The following is a 23,030-nucleotide window of genomic DNA, read 5'->3' as shown; positions in this document are numbered from 1 at the left end:
AGCCCCCCCGCTCCCTGGTGGCCCCTGCACAGGTGCAAAGCCCCTCCTGCACCCCAGCCCCCAGGCTGCCCCGGAGAGCTCAGACCGGCCCCATCCCCCTGGCCGGGCCTGCCCCTGGGCCAGCCCCACGTGGCTACGGCGGGTGCCCTGACAGAGACACATTCCCGGGCAGGGGGCACTGGCCGGGGGGGCCAGGCAGGGCACGGCCCTGAGCACGGCAGAGGCCAAGTGGCCCGGGGTCAGCGCCGCACCTTGGGGGGCGGGGGACACAGGTTGCCAGGTGCAGGTGGTGGTGGGGAGGACTTAGCCCAGGGGTTCACATCACGGGGGGGGTCACGGGGGATGAGCCGGCCCAGGGGCCTTTGGGGGGGCTGGGGGGGATGAGTTGGCACGGGGTCATTGGGGGGGGATAAGCTGGCCCAGGGGCCGTTGTGGGGGGGTTGTGGGGGATGAGACAGCTGGGGGGAACAGTGTGGGGGGTGAAGCCTGATGTAAAGGCTGGAGGGGCCCAGACCAGGCTCACCTCCGCGCCGGGCACCCCTCCCCCACTCCAGGTGTGGCCTCAGGCCCCTTCCCGTGACCTCGGACCCTCAGTGCAGGGTCTGAACAATGAGCCCCCCCCCGAGAGTCAGGTGCCGGCCACGGCCAGAGGGGTGGCCACGGCCACGGAGCGGGCCAGGCAGGGCCCAGCCGGGGGGGCTGGAACAGGTTGTACAGTGGGGGGGCAGAAAGCCACTGAACCACCAGCCCCATGCCCCTCCCCCCACTCTGCACTTCCCCAACCCCCTGCCAACTCCCCACTCCCTGAGCTCTCCCTCGCCGGCCCCACCCTCACTCCCTGCGTCCCCCCTCTGCCCCCGCCGGCCCCTCCCCCACTCCCTGCGTCCCCCCTCTGCCCCCGCCGGCCCCTCCCCCACTCCCTGTGTCCTCCCTCTGCCCCCGCTGGCCCCTCCCCCACTCCCTGTGTCCTCCCTCTGCCCCCGCCGGCCCCTCCCCCACTCCCTGTGCTCTCTCCCTCCCCCGCCAGCCCCTCCCCCACTCCCTGCATCCCCCCTCTGCCCCCGCTGACCCCTCCCCCACTCCCTGTGCTCTCTCCCTCCTCCGCCGGCCCCTCCCCCACTCCCTGCATCCCCCTCTGCCCCCGCCGGCCCCTCCCCCACTCCCTGTGCTCTCTCCCTCCCCCGCCAGCCCCTCCCCGGGGAGCCTGCTGCAGGGGGCAGCTGCCCGGCCCAGCCCTTGTGCCCTCCATGCCTTAGCGTGGGTCACTGAGGCAGGTGCCCCTGCGGCGCAGTCTATCCTCAGGCCCCCTGGGCTCCGCTCCCATCAGCCACCGGGGAAGGGGCCGGCCAGGGCTGGGTGCCCCCCGCCAAAGCCTGCCCCGCCTGGGATGGGCCTGCCCTCCAGCCCCAGCTCAGGGAGGAGCAGCCGGCTCTCCGGGCCCCCAGGGAGAAGCAGTGAGGATGGGCAGCGAGTCTGTGCGGGGGGTGGGGGCCGCAGCGTGTGCGGAAGGAGGGTCCAAGCCGGCTGGTTGTGGGGTCAGACAGAGTCTCTGGCCATCTGTGGGGCTAGACGGGGGGCGGAAGCAGGAGCTGCAGTGACTCGCGCCCTTACTCCAGGTAAATGTCCTCTGTGGGGCAGGCGTACTCCAGGTGCTCCTGGTAATATTCCTGAAACGCCCGGCTGCAAGGCAAGGGACACGGTGAGCGGGGGGCAGACAGCACGTGAGCCACGGGCCGGGGCAAACCCCATGGGGGAGGGAGCCACGCCGCACGCCAGCCACGGGTCGGGACAAACCCCGTGGGGGAGGGAGCCACGCCGCACGCCAGCCACGGGTCGGGGCAAACCCCGTGGGGGAGGGAGCCACGCCGCATGCCAGCCACGGGTCGGGGCAAACCCCGTGGGGGAGGGAGCCACGCTGCACGCCAGCCACGGGTCGGGGCAAACCCCGTGGGGGAGGGGGGCCATGCCGCAGGCCAGCCACGGGCCGGGGCAAACCCCATGGGGAAGGGGGCCACACTGCAAGGGCTGGGGCAAACCCTGGGACCCCATAACTCCAGCTCCAAGGTTCCCCCTGCTCCCTCTGTAGCTCAGCTCCCAGCCCCCCCTTCCCGCAGGCCCCCCACCCCAGCTCACCCGACACACTCGGCGACATGCCGCATGGACTCCTGGGAGACGAAGACGTGGCAGGCGAAGCGGCTGAGCACGGGATGTTTGGTGATGAACCCGAAGTAACTGCAGCACAAAGGGAGGGTCAGAGCAGAGCCCCAGAGAGGCACCAGGGCCGGCCTGCTTGCTGTGCGGTGATCAGACCCCAGGGCTGCCCCACGGGGCTGTGGGGAAGTCAGCAGAGGGGCTGGAGAAGACCCATGATCCCCAAAGCCCCCCTCGCACCCCAGTTTTGCACAACAGCAGACAAGATTCAGGAGCCGAAGCAACTGCAGTAAACTATTGCCATGGTTCAGGGATGGGACCCCCCCGCATCTCAGCACATCGGGGAGAGGGGCTCCGGGGGGCACAGGCTGGGGGGGCAGAGGCGGGGAGGGCTCTGGGGGGCACAGGCTGGCCGGGGGCAGAGGCGGGGGGCGGCTCCGGGGGGCACAGGCTGGGCGGGGGCAGAAGCGGGGAGGGGCTCCGGGGGGCACAGGCTGGGGGGGGCAGGGGCGGGGGAGGCTCCGGGGGGCACAGGCTGGGTGTGGGCAGAGGTGGTGGGTGGCTCCGGAGGGCACAGGCTGGGCGGTGGCAGAGGTGTGGGAGGCTCCCGGGGGCACAGGCTGGGCGGGGGCAGAGGCAGGGGGGCTCCAGGGTGCACAGGCTGGGCAGGGGGGGGCTCCATGGTCACAGGCTGGGCGGGGGCAGAGGCGGTGGGAGGCTCCCGGGGGCACAGGCTGGGCGGGGGCAGAGGCAGGGGGGCTCCAGGGTGCACAGGCGGGGCGGGGGGGGCTCCATGGTCACAGGCTGGGCAGGGGCAGAGGTGTGGGAGGCTCCCGGGGACACAGGCTGGGCGGGGGCAGAGGCGGTGGGTGGCTCCGGAGGGCACAGGCTGGGCGGGGGGGGGCTCCCGGGGTCAGAGGCGTGGGAGGCTCCCGGGGGCACAGGCTGGGCGGGGGCAGAGGCGGGGGGAGTTCCGGGGGACACAGGCTGGGTGTGGGCAGAGGCGGTGGGTGGCTCCGGAGGGCACAGGCTGGGCGGGGGGGGCTCCGGGGTCAGAGGCTGGGCGGGGTCAGAGGCGGTGGGAGGCTCCCGGGGGCACAGGCTGGGCGGGGGCAGAGGCAGGGGGGCTCCAGGGTGCACAGGCTGGGCGGGGGGGGGCTCCGGGGTCACAGGCTGGGCGGTGGCAGAGGTGTGGGAGGCTCCCGGGGTCACAGGCTGGGTGGGGGCAGAGGCAGGGGGGCTCCCGGGGGCACAGGCTGGGCGGGGGCAGAGGCAGGGGGGCTCCAGGGTGCACAGGCTGGGCGGGGGGGGGCTCCGGGGTCACAGGCTGGGCGGTGGCAGAGGTGTGGGAGGCTCCCGGGGTCACAGGCTGGGTGGGGGCAGAGGCAGGGGGGCTCCAGGGTGCACAGGCTGGGCGGGGGCAGAGGCGGGGGGGCTCCGGGGTCACAGGCTGGGCAGGGGCAGAGGCGTGGGAGGCTCCCGGGGTCACAGGCTGGGCGGGGGCAGAGGCGGGGGGGCTCCAGGGTGCACAGGCTGGGCGGGGGCAGAGGCGGGGGGGCTCCGGGGGGCACAGGCTGGGGGGGGCAGAGGCGGGGGGTGGGCTCCGTGGGGCACAGGCTGGGCAGGGCAGGGTAGGATGAGTGTGTTGGGCTGGAGGCCACCTCCAGAGCCCTGACCCTGGGTAACCAGCTGCTGCGCTGTGCTGCTGGTTTGCCCCGTTTCCTGCCGGGCGGGGGCCTCTCACCAGCTGTTCCTGGGGTGGCAGCCACAGAAGGAGATGTTCTTCATCTGGAAGAAGTGGCTGCATCGCTCCAACTGAAAAGGAAGCAGAAGTCAGAGACGATCTGAGCCCTGCCGCCCCCTCTAGTGAAAGGGCGCCCCGTCCTTCTGTCTGTCAGACCCCCACGCCCTCGTCAGAGCGTCTCTTCCCCCGTTGTACCAGCTTTAGCCTTATTCGGTGTGTGTCTAACTCTCCCGCTTTCACCTCCTGTCTGACACATGACCCCCTCTGGCCCCCCACTCTCTCCGCCTCGGGCCGGGCCCCGTCTCTCTGCTCGGACCGGGCCCTTTCAAAGCCTTCTTCTGTCAGACATGGGGACAAGGGTTTGGCCTGTGTCACTGTCACTCCAGTTCCTGCCCCTGGCCTGGCTCCAGCTAGCCAAATTTCCTGTTGCTGCAACTCGGTCTGATCCTTGTGCACTTCCTGCATGAGGCCGTGGGCACCCCTTGCCACGCTTCAGACCATTTCTCCAGTTTGTCCAGATCCGTTTGAATTTTAATCCCCCGCCCAGCCTGTGACCCCTCAAAGCACTTGCAACCCCTCCCAGCTTGGTATCATCCACAAACGTTATAAGTGTACTCTCTATGTCATTATCTAACTCATTGATGAAGATATTGAACAGAACCAGACCCAGAACTGATCCCTGCCGGACCCCACTCGTTCTGTCCTTCCAGCCTGACTGTGAACCACTGATGACTACCCTCTGGGAATGGTTTTCAACCCTTTATGCACCCACCTTAGAGTAGCTCTATCTCGGTTGCATTTCCCTAGTTTGTGTATGAGAAGGTCATTTGAGACCATATGAAAAGCCTTACCAAAGTCAAATTATACCACTTCTACCGCTTCCCCCCTCTCGACAAGGCTTGTTACCCTGTCAAAGAAAGCTATCGGGTTGGTTTGACAGGATTTGTTCTTGACAAATCCATGCTGACTGTTACTTATCACCTCATTATCTTCTAGGTGTTTGCAGCCAATCATCCGGCCAAGGGCCGCTGCCCCCACCCCAGCCCAGAGCTCCCCACCCACCCTCACCTCGTCGTCCCGGCTGTACTCATTCACGGTCAGGATCAGCTTGATGCCCTGCAGCATTATCTCCAGGTCACAAGTGGCCGGTGGGCGCAAATGCACCGTCAGCTTCCTGGTGGTGGCGATCTGGAAATGCCCAGGGAGAGTGTAAGCGGGAGGAAGGGGCCAGGCTGGAGCAATGGAAACAGGCTGCTAGTCAGGAATAGCCGAGATGGCCGCACGCACTGGACCCACCTTCTGCAGGCACGCTTCCCACCGTCCAGTGCCCCCGGCAGCCAGGCCAGACAGGAGTTGCCAGAAGCTCCCCCGCAGCTAGCACTCCTGCCCCACTCCCTGCAGTGCCGCTCGAGTCAGAAACTTATTCTGATCCCCTGGGTAACTGTCACAGAGTGTGGGGTAGTCTGGGGCCTGCACCCCTCTTCCTGAGATTCACTCTCAGCCAGCCAGTAAAAGGGAAGGCTTATTGGACAATAGGAACACAGTCTAAAACAGAGCTTGTGGGTACAACCAGGACCCCTCAGTCAAGTCCTTCTGGGGGGCAGGGAGCTTAGACCCCAGCCCTGGGGTTCCCTGCGTTCCTCCACCCAGCCCCAAACTGAAACTAAACCCCCCCAGCAGGCTCCCTCCTGCAGCCTCTGTCCACATTCCCGGGCAGAGGTGTTACCTCCCCCTCCCCCTCCTGGCTCAGGTGACAGGCTCTCAGGTCTCCCATCCCTAGTGAAACTCCCCTGCCACATTCCCAGGGCAACACTCCCCCCACCCTGCTGTATCACATCGCTCCCCCCTTCGAGACTGAACTGGGCAGGGTCTCTCTGACCAGTGACCTGGGGAAGTTCGGGGCCCCCTCTCCGGGACAGCGCATCCGCTATCATGTTGGCACTTCACTTCACATGGACCACGTCCATGTCGTAATCCTGCAGGAGCAGGCTCCACCTCAGGAGCTTGCCGTTGGCTCCTTTCATCTGGTGCAGCCAGGTCAGGGGAGAGTGGTCGGTGTAGACGGTGAAGTGTCGCCCGAAGAGATAGGGCTCTAGTTTCTTGAGGGCCCACACCATGGCCAGGCACTCCTTCTCGATGGCCGCGTAGTGTTGCTCCCGGGGTAGCAACTTCTTGCTCAGGTACACGATGGGGTGTCTCTCCCCCTTTTCATCCTCCCGCATTAACACCGCCCCCAGTCCCGTGTCGGAGGTGTCGGTGAACACCACAAAGGGCTTCTGAAAGTCTGGAAAGTTTGCCAGAACTGGGCCACTGACCAGAGCCTCCTTCAGTGCCTGGAAAGCCTCCTGGCACTGCTTGGTCCAGACCACCTTGTCTGGCTTCCCCTTCTTGCATAGCTCAGTGATGGGGGTGGCTATGGCGCTAAAGTGGGGCAAAAACCTTCGATAGTATCCTGCCATCCCAATAAAGGCTTGGACCTGCTTTTTGGTGTGGGGAGCGGGCCAGTCTCTGATCACCTCCACCTTAGCTGGTTCCGGCTTTAGGCGGCCGCTCCCCACCCGATGGCCCAGGTAAGATACTTCCGCCACCCCCACCTTGCACTTCTCTGCTTTTACAGTCAGCCCAGCCCCCTGGAGTCGGTCCAGCACTTGTCTAACCTGGGACACGTGGTCCTCCCAGGTCTGGCTAAAGACACAGATGTCATCAATATATGCCACGGCAAAACTCTCCATCCCCCTCAGGAGCTGGTCCACCAGGCGCTGGAAGGTGGCCGGCGCTCCCTTGAGGCCGAAAGGCAGGGTCAGGAACTCATAGAGCCCCAGAGGGGTGATAAAGGCCGATTTCAGCCGGGCATCTGCATCCAGCGGCACTTGCCAGTAGCCCTTTGTAAGGTCCATGGTGGTGAGGTACCGAGCTCCTCCCAGCTTGTCTAGGAGCTTGTCCGGCCTGGGCATGGGGTAGGCATCAGATACAGTGATGGCATTGAGCTTCCGATAGTCCACACAGAACCGGACCGACCCGTCCTTTTTGGGGACCAGCACCACCGGCGAGGCCCAAGGGCTGGCCGATGGCTGGATCACCCCCAAAGCCAGCATGTCCCGGACCTCTCTTTCCAGGTCCTGAGCAGTTTTCCCTGGGACTCGGAACGGGGAGCATCTTATCGGCGGGTGCGACCCTGTCTGCACCCGGTGGACAGTCAGATTAGTGCGTCCAGGCTGGTTGGAAAACAGCTGTCGGTACGGATGCAGCACCCCCCTGACCTCAGCTTGCTGGGCAGGGGTTAGCTGATCCGAGAGGGGGATTGTTTCCAGGGGGGAACCAGCTCTGGTCCCAGGGAATAGATCTACTAAAGGGTCATCTCCCTGCTCCTCCCAATGTCCACACACGGCCAACACCACATTCCCCCTGGCATAATATGGCTTCATCATATTCACATGGTACACCCGGCGGTGGTGCGCCCGGTTAGACAGCTCCACCACATAGTTTACCTCATTGAGCTGCTTGACGACCTTGAAAGGGCCCTCCCAGGCGGCCTGTAGTTTGTTCTTTCTCACGGGGATGAGAACCATCACCTGATCCCCGGTGGCGTAGGCACGGGCCCGTGCCCTGCGGTCATACCAGACCTTCTGCTTCCTCTGGGCTCTGGCCAGATTCTCCCTGGCCAGGCCCATGAGTTCAGCCAGTCTCTCTCGGAAGATCAGGACATACTCCACCACTGACTCTCCATCGGGAGAGGCCTCCCCCTCCCACTCGTCTCTCATCAGGTCCAGCAGGCCCCTCACCCTCCTTCCATATAACAGTTCGAAAGGCGAAAATCCGGTAGACTCCTGGGGCACCTCCCTGTACGCGAACAGCAGGTGAGGTAAATACTTGTCCCAATCCTGCGGGTGCTGGTTCATAAAGGTTTTCAGCATCATCTTTAGCGTCCCATTGAACCTCTCCACCAGCCCATTGGACTGGGGGTGATAAGCTGAGGCCCAGTCGTGCCGGACCCCACATTTCTCCCACAAGCACCGGAGCAGGGCCGACATGAAGTTGGAGCCTTGGTCTGTCAAGACTTCCTTGGGGAACCCCACTCGGCTGAAAATGGTCAGGAGCGCATCGGCCATGGTGTCTGCTTCAATGGAAGCTAAGGGCACTGCCTCGGGGTAGCGGGTGGCAAAATCTACCACCACCAGAATGTATTTCTTCCCCGACCGGGTCGTCTTGCTGAGAGGCCCCACGATGTCCATGGCCACCTTCTGGAAAGGCTCCTCTATGATGGGCAAAGGTCTCAAAGCCGCTTTCCCCTTGTCCCGGGCCTTCCCCACCCTCTGACAGGGGTCGCAGGATCGGCAATACTGCCGGACCGTGGTAAAGACCCCGGGCCAGTAAAAGTTCTGTAGCAACCTCTGCCGGGTGCGCCGGATTCCCTGGTGCCCTGCGAGGGGGATGTCATGGGCCAGGGACAGGAGCTTGCGGCGATACTTCTGGGGGACCACCAGCTGCCTCCTGATCCCACAGGACTCTACTTCCCTTGTGGGAGCCCATTCTCGGTACAGGAACCCCTTCTCCCACAGGAACCTCTCCTGGCAGCCTCTCCTCATGGTCCGTACCACTCTGAGGTCGGCCAGGTCCCTGAGCTTCCGCAAGGAGGGATCTTTCCTCAACTCAGCCTGGAACTCAGCGGCTGGGGAACGGATGGGGCCCGGTTCCCTCTCACTGGCCGGGTCTGAGGCCACAGCCTCTCTGAGCCGTGCCCCTCGGCGCTCCCTCCCCACCAGGGTAGGGTCCTGCGTCTCCGGTGTGGTACCCTCCCCGAGGTCAGGGAGCAGTGCCCCTCGCCGGCTCTGGCTACGGGTCACAACCAGGGTGGTCTGGGGGTTGCTTGACCAGTCCTCTAGGTCCCCCCCCATCAAAACTTCAGTGGGCAAATGGTGGTGCACCCCCACCTCCTTCGGGCCCTCCTTGGCCCCCCATTTCAGGTGTACCCTTGCCACGGGCACCTTAAATGGGGTCCCGCCCACCCCTGTCACGGTCAGGTAAGTGTTCGGCACCACCCGATCTGGGGCCACCACCTCGGGCCGGGCCAGCGTCACCTCCGCACCCGTATCCCAGTATCCATTGACTTTCCTCCTATCCACCTCCAGGGGAACAAGGTACTCTCTCCAGAGGGACAGCCCCGCACCCACCCTGTAAACCGAGCACCCTGAGTCCAGAGTCTCCAGCCCTCTGGCTGAGCTGGCCGGCGGTATTCTCCCCTCCTGAGCAGGCAATAAGCGGTAAGCTCGCAGCCCCCCTTGCCTGGGACGTCTGCCCCTCGTCCAGCTGGGTCCCTACCCAGTTAACCCTGGGTAGGTTGGGTCTGCTCAGTCTGTCCCTGAGCCTGGGGCACTGGGTCCGTACGTGGCCTCTCTGGCCACAGTGATAGCAGCTCAGGTCACGTTGGTCCCCTCGAGCAGGTCGGAGGGGCCCGACGCCAGGCGTTCCCCTCTGGAGGGGGTTCTCCCTATTTCCCCACTGGGAGGTCCCATGGTGACTCTCTCTCTGCATCGGGGGGGGGGGCTGTTCTTTTGGGACTCCTCCCGGCTACCCCCTGACCGACTGTTCACAAACTCGTCGGCCAGCTGCCCTGCGTGCTGGGGGTTCTCGAGCTTTTTGTCCACCAGCCACAGCCTCAGGTCGGATGGGCACTGTTCATACAGTTGCTCCAGTACGATTAGGTCAAGCAGGTCCTCTTTAGCTTGGGCCCCAGCTGTCCACTTGCGGGCATATCCCTGCATCCGGTTGACCAGTTGTAGGTAGGTGACCTCAGGCGTTTTACGCTGACTCCGGAACCTTCTCCGGTACATCTCGGGGGTCAGCCCAAACTCACGGAGCAGGGCCTGTTTGAACAGTTCATAGTCCCCTGCCTCCGCCCCTGTCATTCGGCTGTACACCTCCACGGCTTTGGGGTCCAGTAAGGGGGTGAGAAACTGGAGCCTGTCTTCGGGGTCAACCCTGTGCATCTTGCAGGCATTCTCAAAGGCCGTCAGGAAGCTATCTATGTCCTCCCCCTCCTTCCGCTGGGCCAGGAAGCACTTATCAAAGCTCCCTGCAGTCTTGGGTCCCCCCTCACTCACTGCAGCCGCGGCCCCACTGCTCCTCAGGCTGGCCAACTCCAGTTCATGCTGTCTCTGCTTCTCTTCATGCTGGCATTGTTTCTCCTTCTCCTCCTGCTCATGCTGATGTTGCTTCTCCTCATGCTGATGCTGCTTTTCATAATCCTCCAGCTCTCTCATAGAATCATCGAATATCAGGGTTGGAAGGGACCCCAGAAGGTCATCTAGTCCAACCCCCTGCTCGAAGCAGGACCAATTCCCAGTTAAATCATTTTCATCTCCCTCTCCCATTCCAGCCGCCTCCGCTCCAGGGATGGGGAGCTCCACCGGGAGGATCCCCTGCTGGCTGCCGGGGTCAGAGTGCCCTCGGTATTCGCTGGGCTTCCCCTAACTCCTCCCCTAGGTACAGTCTGACCCCTCGGCAGCAGTCTGACCCCTCCCAGCCTGGTCAGGCCCCAGGGCCCATGCTGCGTCCGCCGGGCGGCTTCCCTCCGGGACAGGGATCGGGTCATCCAAGTGATCCTTCTCCTCCAACTGGGCAATCAGCTGTTCCTTGGTGGACCTCCCAAGGCGCAGCCCCCTCTGCCTGCACAGCTCCACCAGGTCGCTCTTAAGGCGTTTAGCGTACATCTCCCTGCTGGCCACTCGCAGGCCGGGCAGCTTTCCATGGTTTCCAGGGAGAACCCCTAGTGTGCCAGTCCTTCTTGAGGTCACCACCTCTTTGCCAGGGTTGAGCTGTAGACTCCTCCGCCCCTGGGACTGCTCGCTGCAATCCCCCGGGGGACCCTGTTACTGCAAAAGTCCTTCTCTCTGGTCACACTCCCAGGGGTTAACCGCCCCCTGAAACCGTCTCTCTCTGAATCTTCAGCATGCCTGGTCCCTGTCAATCCCCCTTCGTTTTACTGTTCCCCAGTCACTTACTGCAGAAAGCGCCATTTACAGGGTGCAGTAGATCCCACCTCTGCCACCAGTTGTCACGGAGTGTGGGAAGTCCGGGGCCTGCACCCCTCTTCCTGGGATTCACTGAGACTCTCAGCCAGCCAGTAAAACAGAAGGTTCATTGGACAACAGGAACACAGTCCAAAACCGAGCTTGTGGGTACAACCAGGACCCCTCAGTCAAGTCCTTCTAGGGGAGCAGGGAGCTTAGATCCCAGCCCTGGGGTTCCCTGCGTTCCTCCACCCAGCCCCAAACTGAAACTAAACCCCCCCCAGCAGGCTCCCTCCTGCAGCCTTTGTCCAGTTTCCCAGGCAGAGGTGTTACCTCCCCCTCCCCTTCCTGGCTCAGGTGACAGGCTCTCAGGTCTCCCATCCCCAGTGAAACTCCCCGGCCACATTCCCAGGGCAACACTCTCCCCTCCCTGCTGCGTCACAGTAACACCGACCAGAGACCCTCGCCCCGTGCTTCCTGCATCCAGCCCAACCCTTCTGGCTGAGTGTCTCTGAGACAGACCCACCCGATCTCCGAGTGAGGGAGCAGCCATCAGTGGTTAATTGCCCTCACTGGTAAAAGCGGGCCCCTATTTCCAGGTGAATGGGCCTCGCTCCAAGCTGCCAGCCACTGGATTTGTTGTGTCCTTGCTAGACTCAAGAGCTGTCAGCTAGCAAAACCCTTCTCCCAAGGGAGTTACTCGTAAACAGACTGGGACCAAGTCACCCCTTCACCTTCTTTGTTGAGCTAACCAGAGGGAGCCCCTGTTGGTTCTCCCTCTAAGGCAGGTTTCTCACCCTTTAGTCATTCTCCTGGCTCTTCTCTGGACCCTCTCCAGTTTCTCCACACTCTTTCGATGAGTGGACATGAGAACTGGGCCCCGCCCACCCGGGGACTGTCTGACTTGTGGGGGTCGGACCTCTGCGCGACTCACTCCTCTGCCGCTGGTAGGGCTGGGGACTGCGCTGCCTTTCTTAGCGACCCACCACCCTGGGAGCTCGCACAGGGCTGCTGGAACGAGGGTGCTGGGCTGTGGCAGGCTTGAAGTAATAATAGCAACCAGATGCCTGGCTTCCATCACCCACAGGGCCCGTGGCTTTGTACAATGGCTTTCGGCTCCCACAAGTGACCAGACGACCCAATGTTAGGGGCTTTGTCTTCAGTAGGGAACTATTTCCCTCCCCCATCCTGATGTTTCACATTTTCTGTCTAGTCACCCTACAGCGCCCCAGAGTTCACGTTCAGCTGGTTTCCACCACGACCTGTAGCCCCTGGCAGAGTCACTGCATTGCAAAGTACAGTGCTCCCACAGCCAGGGCTCCTGCCCCATTCCCTACAGTGCCCCTGGCTGGGACTGTGGTAGCTGGGAGCACCCCCCACAGCCAGGGCTCCTGCCCCATTCCCTACAGTGCCCCTGGCTGGGACTGGGGTAGCTGGGAGCACCCCCCACAGCCAGGGCTCCTGCCCCATTCCCTACAGTGCCCCTGGCTGGGAGAGGCTGGGACTGGGGTAGCCGGGAGCGCCCCCCACAGCCTGTGCTCCTGCCCCATTCCCTACAGTGCCCCTGGCTGGGACTGGGGTAGCCGGGAGCGCCCCCCACATCCAGTGCTCCTGCCCCATTCCCTACAGTGCCCCTGGCTGGGACTGGGGTAGCTGGGAGCACCCCCCACAGCCAGGGCTCCTGCTCCATTCCCTACAGTGCCCCCGGCTGGCAGAGGCTGGGACTGGGGTAGCCGGGAGCGCCCCCACAGCCAGGACTCCTGCTCCGTTCTTCACAGCACCCCCTGCTGGGAGAGGCTGAGACTGGGGTGGCTAGGAGACCCCTCCCCACAAGCCCAGAGCTCCTGGGTTATAACAGCAATTCCCTGGGAAGTACAAAGTCACGTCCCTTGACTCCAGCGACCCACGTTGCTTGGCCCGCCCCCTGCAGAGCTGTTGCCTCACCTTCTGCATGGCTGCACATAGGATGCCATTCCCCTGATGGTATGGGACCTCCACAGAGCCCAGAAACTGCACGTTGAACCTCTCCACCCAGCCAGGGTTCCTCTTCAGACCTGAAAACAGAGTCATGCAAGCCCTGGAGAAAACCATCAGCACCAAAGGATTGGGGGGGGGGTGGTGGTGGGGTTTGAGGCCTTATCCCAGCCAGCAGCGCCCCGCTGAGTGGGGGGGAGCCAGAGGCATTGGATGCACTCAGCCAGAGGCAGGGTTGCAGGATACCTGCGGATGGGCTGGGCACTGGGGAGCGCTGGAGTCCCGGCTGGCAGAAGCATACACATCAGAGACAGGAAGAGCCCACTGGGTACGTTCTCTAGTGCCCTGCCCTAGGGACCCCCACCTCCTCCCAGTGCCATTCAGTGCCAAGGAACTTCAGCCCCCTCCTCCTAGATACCCCTCGCGCCACCCGAGACACCTCGTCCCTCCCTGGGGGTCGCGCCCCCCTGTGCAACCTGCAGACAGCTATCATCTCCCTGAGACACAGGGGTGCCTAAAGGCCTGTAGCCCGCGGGGCCCTGCGGTGGCTACACCCAATGCAGCGGCCGTCGCTGTCCCCTCCCACAGCAGACACGACCTCAGAGAGAGGGAACCAGCGAGGGAGCACAGATCAGCCCCCCCGCCAGCCGGCCCGCCCAGCCTCTACGCGCTGCGCCCACTTTCTCAGACTCTCACTGGCAAGAAGCCGCCCAGAGCAGAGCGGGGCCCAGGTGCCATCCAACCCTATGGGCAGGGACTGTCCCCGCCCAGCTCCCCCACAGGAGGCCTCTGCAAAAGCTGCCCCATAACAGCAGTGCCCTTTCCCCCCGCTGCCGCCCCAGCAAACGCCTGACCACAGTGCTGCCCCCTCAGACACTCTCAGCCAGGCCTGCTCCTGGCTTCCTCCTCCCTCTGAGGACATGGGCTGACTCCTGGGTTGTTCCTGCCCAGGGCTCTGACCTCTCGCAGCCCCGCTGGGTTCCCAGCTTCTCCTGGTTTAGAATCGTAGGACTGGAAGGGACCTCGAGAGGTCAAGTAGTCCAGTCCCCTGCACTCCTGGCAGGACTATTATCTAGCCCAACCCTGACAGGTGTTTGTCTAACCTGCTCTTAAAAATCTCCACAACCTCCCTGGGCAACTTTTCCCAGGGCTTAACCACCCTGACGCTGGGAAGTTTTTCCTAATGTCCAACCTAAACCTCCCTTGCTGAAATTTAAGCCCATTGCTTCTTGTCCTGTCCTCAGAGGTTAAGGAGAACAATTTTTCTCCCTCCTCCTTGTAGCCACCTTTTATTTACTTGATTTAGTATCATCTGTACGTGTCAGCAACAGGCTAGTGAAGATGCTAAACAAGCCTGGACCTAACAGAGACCCCACAAGGCTCTGCTCCCAGCTTCCCTATCGTCTGTTCTCCACGGGCTACTCCCTGCTGGAGCCCCGGCTCTGCATCCCGTGTGCCCGGGTGGGAGGGCAGGGCTCCTGTACTTGGTCTGGTGCGATAATGGGGCAAAAACGTACCCCAACTATGAGCTCAGCTGCAGAGGGAGGGCAAGTTTATAATGTGGCATATTAAGCAGTGACAACAAATGTCGGTGGGGAAAGGGGCAGAAAAGAGAGTGACTGAATGAGCCCAAGGGAAATGGGCTCCTGGCAGAACTCCCGGGCCGGGTTAAGATCCTGCCTGCTGCAAGAGAAGCGTGGGACTGGAAATCCGGGCACTGAAATTGGTGTGCTGGAAATTCGATCTAACTGGAGCACACAACAACAAGGGGCTATTCCGCCTTCACCGGCTTCTGGGGTCCTTAGAGATGGGAGGGAGGGGGAAAATGACCAGGGGGGAGCTGCTGGGTCCCATGATGCTGGATGACTGACAGACGAGTACGGGAAGCAGCAAGCTTCCCAATCATGGCTGCACCTCCCACCATCTCCTGGGACCCCAGACTTCCCTCATCCTGATCCTTACAGGAGGCCTGATCAGACTGGGCTGGAGGGTGGGACCCAGATGACATCATCATTGTCACTGGCTCCAGCCTAATCCTGGACACTGCTTGGGACATGAGACGTCATCTCCCCCGTTCCCACAAAGCATGTCCTGTTCCTTCCTGCCTCGATTCTCCTCTTTCCTCTCCCGCTCCTGTTCCTCCCCCGCCTCGGTTCCCCTCTTTCCTCTCCCGCTCCTGTTCCTCCCCCGCCTCGGTTCCCCTCTTTCCTCTCCCGCTCCTCTTCCTCCCCCGCCTCGGTTCCCCTCTTTCCTCTCCCGCTCCTCTTCCTCCCCTGCCTCGGTTCCCCTCTTTCTTCTCCCGTTCCTGTTCCTCCCCCACCTCGTTTCTCCTCTTTCCTCTCCCACTCCTGTTCCTCCCCACCTCGGTTCTCCTCTTTCCTCTCCCGTTCCTGTTCCTCCCCCGCCGCAGTTCTCCTCTTTCCTTTCCCGCTCCTCTTCCTCCCCCGCCTCGGTTCCCCTCTTTCCTCTCCCACTCCTGTTCCTCCCCCGCCGCGGTTCTCCTCTTTCCTCTCCCGCTCCTGTTCCTCCCCTGCCTCAGTTCCCCTCTTTCCTCTCCCACTCCTGTTCCTCCCCCGCTTCGGTTCTCCTCTTTCCTCTCCCACTCCTCTTCCTCCCCTGCCTCGGTTCCCCTCTTTCCTCTCCCGCTCCTGTTCCTCCCCCGCCTTGGTTCCTCTCTTTCCTCTCCCGCTCCTCTTCCTCCCCCGCCTCAGTTCCCCTCTTTCTTCTCCCGTTCCTGTTCCTCCCCCACCTCGGTTCTCCTCTTTCCTCTCCCGCTCCTCTTCCTCCCCGCCTCGGTTCTCCTCTTTCCTCTCCCGCTCCTGTTCCTCTCCCGTTCCTGTTCCTCCCCCGCCGCAGTTCTCCTCTTTCCTTTCCCGCTCCTCTTCCTCCCCCGCCTCGGTTCCCCTCTTTCCTCTCCCGCTCCTGTTCCTCCCCTGCCGCGGTTCTCCTCTTTCCTCTCCCGCTCCTGTTCCTCCCCTGCCTCAGTTCCCCTCTTTCCTCTCCCACTCCTGTTCCTCGCCCGCTTCGGTTCTCCTCTTTCCTCTCCCACTCCTCTTCCTCCCCTGCCTCGGTTCCCCTCTTTCCTCTCCCACTCCTGTTCCTCCCCCGCCTCGGTTCCCCTCTTTCCTTTCCCGCTCCTCTTCCTCCCCCGCCTCGGTTCCCCTCTTTCCTCTCCTGCTCCTGTTCCTCTCCCGCTCCTGTCCCTTCTGTCTAATGGGAGTTTGGCTTAGCCAGCCAAGATTGTGTAGTTTGGAACACTGCTGTGAACCTGTGGTCAGAAAGAGTCTGCTAAAAGCAGTGCCTTCAACCAGTGGTTCTCAACAAGAGGTACGTGTACCCCTGGGGCTATGTAGAGATCTTCCAGGGGGTACGTCAGCTCATCTAGATATTTGCCTGGTTTTACAACTGACTACATAAAAAGCACTAGCGAACTCAGTACAAACTAAAATTTCATACAGACAATGACTTGTTTATATGGCTCTATATACGATACCCTGAAATTTAAGTACAATATTTATATTCCAATTGATTTGTTTTATAATTATATGGTAAAAAGGAGAAAGTCAGCCATTGTTCAGTACTAGTGGGCTGTGACACGTCTGTATTTTTAGGTCTGATTTTGTCAGCAAGTCGTTTTTAAGAGAGTTGAAACTTGGGGTACGCAAGACAAATCAGCCTCCTGAAAGGGGAACAGATGTTCGGAAAACTTGAGAGCCACTGCCCTAAACTACCTGATGCTGGTACAAGTGGCCGGTCTCAGAGTGGCTAATCAGACTGGGTGCTGGGCCTGTATTTTTCCAGCCATGAGGTTGCAAGGGCGAGTCAGCACCAGAGGCAGAAGCCGCGTCTGCTCTCTTTGCTGTTCTTTCCTCTCCCCTCTTGTGCTGGTCTTGTCTTGGCTTTTGGGAGCCGATATTGGATTTTAACAACATCAACAGCAATGCCAGCTGCAGCCCAGCTCCACTGACTCCTCTTTTCCCCAAAACGGAACAGAGACCATGGTTAGCACCAGCTAAGAGACTGTCAGACAAAGGGCTTTTCCTTCTAAAGGCTCTGCGAAGCTAAAGGGAACCCGGGGTGCTGTTGAAATGAAAGTCTTACTCAATACTTACATTTCAAATGTTTTAACTGTGTTTCCTTCTCTTCTGTATCTTTACTAAAGGGATCAAAGGAGTTGTCGGGGTCTGTTTGCCATGTACTAAGAGGTGGAGGTCTCTGTGTACCCAGCCACAGACCTCATTTAAAACTCTTTAATGCTGGATAGTTCAGGGTCATGTTAACACCTTTGACTCGTTGGCCCCTTTATTCCATCTAACTCAGTGGTTTGCAACCTCCCACAGGTCCATGGACCACAGCTTGAAAACCATCGATCTGGGCCTCTACGGGTTCTGGGGATCGATAGCCACACTTCCAAGAACAATACAGAACGGTTACTCCCGTATCCTGTGGCTGTTCTTCTTCGCGATGTGTTGCAAGTCTCCATTCCGTATTAGGTGTGTGCACGCCCAGTGCACCGAAGCTGGAGGCTGTTCCCACAGCGGTCTCTGTTGGGCTGGTACATGTACCCAGTGTCTGACCGTGCTCCCAGTGGAGGGTATAAAGGGCACCAGTGCTGCCTGGGCCAAGCAGGGGTTATGGAGATCAACTTGGTGCAGTCCTGCTTGAGCCTGAGAATCACCTTAGGAATTAAAGGCATGGGAGGGAATGCACAGAGTAGACTGTCCTTCCTCGGGAGCAGCAGCCAGTCCAGGACGGAGCCCCGACTGTAACCTGCCCTGCAGCAGCACTGATCGCACTTCCTGCTCTGCTTTATGGTGCACAGATCTACTGCAGGTGCCCACCAAGTGTGAAACGGCAACCTGAGCACTTTGGTTTTCAGACCCCAGTCATGGCCCATCCTGAAGGACCTGCCGAGCTGGCTTGTCAGGCTGCTCTGTATTCCTAGAGGTGCGGCCCTTTGAGCAGGACTGCGTTCCTGGTGCAGAACTTCGAAAGGTTCGCTGCTTCCTGTCGCCCATGGCGTTGCCCTGTCTGTTCAAATAAAACATGGCTGTGGGGTTGTCCATGTGGACGTGCAAAGGACTGCCTTTGATGTGTGGCAGGAAGACCTGGCCTGCCTGCTATACTGTGCAAAGCTTGAGAACATTCATGGGTAGGGATAGCTCCGGATCTGACTAAGTCCTTGAGTTCAGAGATCTCGTAAGTGTGCTCCTCAGCCTAAGGATGATGTCGATGTGGCTAGGCTCATGGAGGGAAGGGGACGTGAGAAGGAAATTCCCCTGCACAAGTTGGACAGGTTCACCCACCAATCCAAGGAAGCTAGAACCCTTGCAGGGATGAGAACTAGCACGTCCCGCTGATGGTAGAGAGACTTCAGTCACTCCTGCACGCGCCTCAGGTGACGACTGCCATAACGAGTCACGTATGCACAAGCCGCCATGTGCCCAAGGAGTCTCAGACAATTTCTTACAGGAGTCTGAGGGTGAGGCTGGAGAGGGGCGCACAGGTCCAGAGTCACTTGGAACCTGGCCTGCGGCATGCAGGCTGTTGTCGAATTGAGAACTGCCTTGATAAACTCTGTCCTTTGCAGAGTGCAGGACTGGGGTGTCAAATGGGGACTGGATTTGTCTGTTGTCTTCCACCTGCTCTCTGGAGCAGCCTTGGACCCACCAGCTGTCCAGACACAGGAACACTTGAACACTGATCTTCCAGAGGTCATCAGTCACCACTGCCGTGCATTGGGGGCTCACAACAGGCCAAAGTGGGGACTGTAAAGTGGAAGTGAGCATGTACAACCATGAACCTGGGGAAACGTCTTTGGCTCAGGTGGACAGCCACATGAAATCAGCGTCTCTCATGCTGAGAGCAGCATGCCAAGCAACAAGATCTATGGAAAGGATACAGGGAACCAGGGAAACCAGGCAAAACATCATCTTCTTGATGAATCTATTCAAGTTTCATAGATTGAGGATAAGCCTCAGGTCCCCTGGACTTGGCTTGGAGGGAATAGCAAGAGTAAAACTGCTTTCACCAATGTTGTGCCGGTACCTCCTCTATGACTCCTAACCCGAGTAGAGTCTGTTCTCTTGTTTGAGAACAGCCTGATGAGACTGGCCACTGAAAAGCCCGGAGAGAAACTACAGCGTGTAGCCCAGTCCCACAGTTCTTAGCACCCACCAGTCTGCTGTAATGGCCCTCCAAGCACTGAGGAAGTGAGATGGCCTTTCTCCAAAGGGAGCAGTGGGACAAGGAATAGCCCCATGAATGGATATGCTGGCCTCAGCTGAAGAGTCAAAGAGCATGCTTTGAACTAGAGAGTTGCTGAGATGAAGCAGAGATGGCATGTCCTCTGGTGCCGCCGGTACCCCCCAGCCTAGTTGCACGGCCCTGCACGTTGAGGCTGGCTCCCTGATACAGTACAGCTGGGGTCGGTCTCAACGGTGCCCAGGACTGCACCGTGGTCGACAAATCCAGCACAGGAGAGTCTCTAGCCCTCAGCATCTGGGAGCACCAAGCCAGAATTCGTGCCCTAACCTCAGCACCCAAACGGCTCTGCCAGGTATCAGCCGAGGCAGAACAATGTTCCTTAGTGGCCGAGGAGGTTTTCTTAGCCCTCTATTCCAGAGGCTGCTCTGCAACTCTTCTACCTCTTGCTCATGGGCCCCCGAGAGGGAGAATGTCGTCTTCTCGAGCTCTGCTTGACACGGAGAGTCCGACAAGTCAGGACGGGCACTTCTGAGCTGCTGCGTTGCACTGATGGCCCTGGATCCAAGCGGGACGTAAAGCACACTCCATCCGAAAGTCTCTGAGCCTCACCTCCCTTGACTTCTGAGTTCTGGTCTTGAAGCCCCTGCAGCTGTGGCTCTTGTCTCTGAGACGACCCTCCCCAAACATTTTAAATAGCAGGGTCACTGTTGGGCATAGCTACTGTACAGACAGCAGGGCTTGTAACCGGGAGACTAACGCATTGCTAAGTCCAGGTCCCCGATACCTGACACCCAGAGCAAACCAGTACAAGGAGAACAGAAGTGAAAAAACCCAGCTAGGACAAAACCTGAGTCCTAGTTGTAGGGAGAATGGTCACTTTGGATGAGCTATTACCAGCAGGATAGTGAGTTTGTGTGTGTGGTTTTTTGGAGGGGGGTGAGGGGGTGAGAGAACCTGGATTTGTGCAGGAAATGGCCCACCTTGATTATCATGCACATTGTGTAGAGAGTTGTCACTTTGGATGGGCTATCACCAGCAGGAGAGTGAATTTGTGTGGGGGGGTGGAGGGTGAGAAAACCTGGATTTGTGCTGGAAATGGCCCACCTGATGATCACTTTAGATAAGCTATTACCAGCAGGACAGTGGGGTGGGAGGAGGTATTGTTTCATATTCTCTGTGTATATATAAAGTCTGCTGCAGTTTCCACGGTATGCATCCGATGAAGTGAGCTGTAGCTCACGAAAGCTCATGCTCAAATAAATTGGTTAGTCTCTAAGGTGCCACAAGTCCTCCTTTTCTTTTTGCGAATACAGACTAACACGGCTGTTACTCTGAAACCTGTCTAAGAATGATTTCTAAACGATTTTCAGTGGGAAATAATCCCCTTCAGAGCAAGACAGCCGTGTGCTCCTGCACATGGGATACTCCGACTACCAGCCCCAGGCAGTGAGAAGGAACCAAAGGGGTTGGGGCAGCTCTGCCCTTTATGGCCTCGGCTGGGAGCAGACAGAAGCAGCTGTAGGACAAATCTCTGTCTTCGGCACACTGGGCGGGCACACACCTTACGTGCAATGGACATGTGCAGTCACTGGAAGAAAACCTGGGGTTCCCTGACCCCACGGCCAGGCCAGGGGGTCTGGCTCTCTCTGCTCCTGCAGCGGATGGCCCCAGGCGTGTCTGTCCTGTGCTGCTTTCCCCGTGCCCTAGCACTAAGGATCCTGCGCTGTCCAACTGCAGCTCCCTGGAGCTCTCACTCCTTTGCTGCCCCCCGCCCCAGCCTGCCAGCCCGGCTACGAGCCACAGCCTCCCAGCGCCCCTTACGCTGGCCCTCGCCTGGCCTCCTCGCCCTCCTGGCCCGTCTCCCTGCTCCCAGCACTGGGTGCAGACACTTCAGTCCATCCAGGCTCTTCTGCAGCATCAGGGTCAGAGCGACTCCACCCGCTGCTTCACTGCGCCCGCAGGCAGGACTGGCCCCCTCACCGGAATGGAGGAAAAACTCCTCTCTCTTCCCTGCCAGCTTGAAAGCCTCCTACCGGGCCCTGCCTGCCAGGGACCAGGATTCCTCCTGCTCGAGTGGAGACTGTCAGAGCCAGGCTGGCTCTCAGCACAGGAGTCGTGCAGCTCCTGAGGCTCCCCCCACACACACACAGGTGCCGGCACTGGAAGTTCCCTGTGCCACCCCCATCTCTACTCCTCTCACCAGGGCCCTGAACCTGCTGCACGTGGGCTCATTCACAGGAGCTTCCCAGCATGCGTTGGGGAACCCACACCGGCTGTCTGAAGCATCGTTTGCCCGGGCACAGCATCTGGTTCCTGTGAGGGTACCACAGACCGCTTGGGCCAGGTTCCTCCCTATGATGCTCCTGTCTTGCTGGTGACTCCTGTCAGCGCTCACTTCCCTGGAGCTCTCCGCTCAGACTTCCCCTCTCCTGGCAAGGGCAGTGGGTGCTGCAGGGATCAGCACCTCTTCCCCACTGCCTCTCCTTCTATGCCTTCCTCTCCTACCACTGTCCCACGAGCTCAGGTACTTGTGCAGACAGAACCACCTGCTGGAGTCAGCCGGGTGCCCTTTGCCTCTGGCAGAGAACCCAGCAGCTGGCCAGGCTCCCAGAGCACCTAACAGATATGGATCCTTGGTGGTCTCCACTCAGAGACGGGCCCACTGTGCACTGGGCAGCCTGGACCATCAACAACCAACCTCCATCACCCAATTGCTGCACCATTGCAGGCCTTCCTGTGCAACTGTCTGCTCCCCCGAGAGCTGCCCCCCATGTGCTCGCCTGCCCCCTCTACAGACTCTGAATGTTCGGGACATTCCATGTGGATTCACGCCCTCCTCTGCTCGTAAGGACGTAAGAACGGCCCTAGTGGGTCAGACCAAAGGTCCATCCAGCCCAGTGTCCTGTCTTCTGACAGTGGCCAGGGCCAGGTGCTCCACAGGGAGTGAACAGAACAGGGAATCAGCAACTGATCCATCCCTGTGGCCCATTCCCAGCTTCTGCTGCTGCACTCAGTCTGCAGCTGCCGAGCGACCCCAGGGGCCCGTGGGTTTGCTCTCGCTCTGTTCCTTGCTGCCACTCAGAGCGCCAGAGCCCAGGACGGGCTCTTGGTGGGGATAGGGGGTGAGTGGTGGATTCCTGGTGCTTTCTCAGTGATTACACACGATGATCTAGCGGCACTTGGGTGGCAGGATGGGGTCAGTGCTCACCCATCTGGGTGGGTGTGTCTGTGAGGGGGTGTTTGTGTGGGGTGGGTCTCCCTGGCAGCCCTCCCCATCTGCAGCAGAGCGCTCTGGGTCACTGCCTGAAACTGTGGCTGAGCCTTACCCTGACGGCAGTGCCATGAGCTGGCTATTGCTGTCCCTGCAGGGCCCATGGCAGCACCAAGGCCTGCAGGTGCTCAGGGCTCCCACGCCACAGGGAGGGAGGGAGGGGAGATGCCTACCTATGACCTCCTTAGCTTGGCTCACCACCTCGTGGGCATAGAACGCCGGGAAGATGCCTCTCTCTCCAGTCCGCATGTTGTAGCCTCGGTACCAGTAATCATCCTCCTCCAGCTCCACCAGGATCGGGTCGTCCACATCCAGCTCCAGCTCGTCCTCGTGGCGAGGGATAAACCTGCAAGAGGAGGCGACGGCACCAGGATGGGGGGAAGGGGCGTTGGGTGGGGGAGGAGGGCAGAGGAAACGCGAGAGAGGGAAAGAGAGACGGAGATGAAGACGGGCAAGGATGCTCTTGCCCACAGGAGCCAGAGGCACCGTGCCCGGTTCCCAGCAGCTCCCTCAGGCCTCCCTGCCATAGCAGGGGGCAGGACAATCACAGGCAGCCTTGGGACTCCTTGGCACCAGCTGGGCCACCATCCTATAAATGTATCTACTAGGAAGCGGTGGGCTGCCCCAGAGAGGGATGCTGCCTGCCTCACCCCCATTCGTTGCCCTGGGGCTG

At 60.6% G+C, this 23,030-nt stretch overlaps 1 protein-coding gene across 2 annotated transcripts in view; it reads right to left on the bottom strand.

Moving 5' to 3' along the window:
• Positions 1-1,154: 1,154 nt before the first annotated feature.
• MAPK8IP2 (mitogen-activated protein kinase 8 interacting protein 2) overlaps positions 1,155-23,030 on the bottom strand; it is a 59,495-nt gene continuing 37,619 nt past the window's right edge. For both annotated transcript variants that reach the window (XM_048820430.2, XM_048820519.2), the window contains 6 exons: positions 22,531-22,703; positions 12,850-12,959; positions 4,964-5,083; positions 3,896-3,966; positions 2,134-2,232; positions 1,155-1,680 (listed from right to left, as the gene is read on the bottom strand). In XM_048820430.2, coding sequence (XP_048676387.2) covers positions 1,608-1,680; positions 2,134-2,232; positions 3,896-3,966; positions 4,964-5,083; positions 12,850-12,959; positions 22,531-22,703 — 646 coding nt within the window. In that variant the 3' untranslated portion in view covers positions 1,155-1,607. The remainder of the gene's footprint in view (positions 1,681-2,133; positions 2,233-3,895; positions 3,967-4,963; positions 5,084-12,849; positions 12,960-22,530; positions 22,704-23,030) is intronic.

This window comes from Caretta caretta, chromosome 1, assembly GCF_965140235.1.
Source record: "Caretta caretta isolate rCarCar2 chromosome 1, rCarCar1.hap1, whole genome shotgun sequence".
NCBI lineage: Eukaryota > Metazoa > Chordata > Testudines > Cheloniidae > Caretta > Caretta caretta.
The sequence above is the reverse complement of the archived record's forward strand: the minus strand, read 5'-3'. Positions and strand labels throughout refer to the sequence as shown.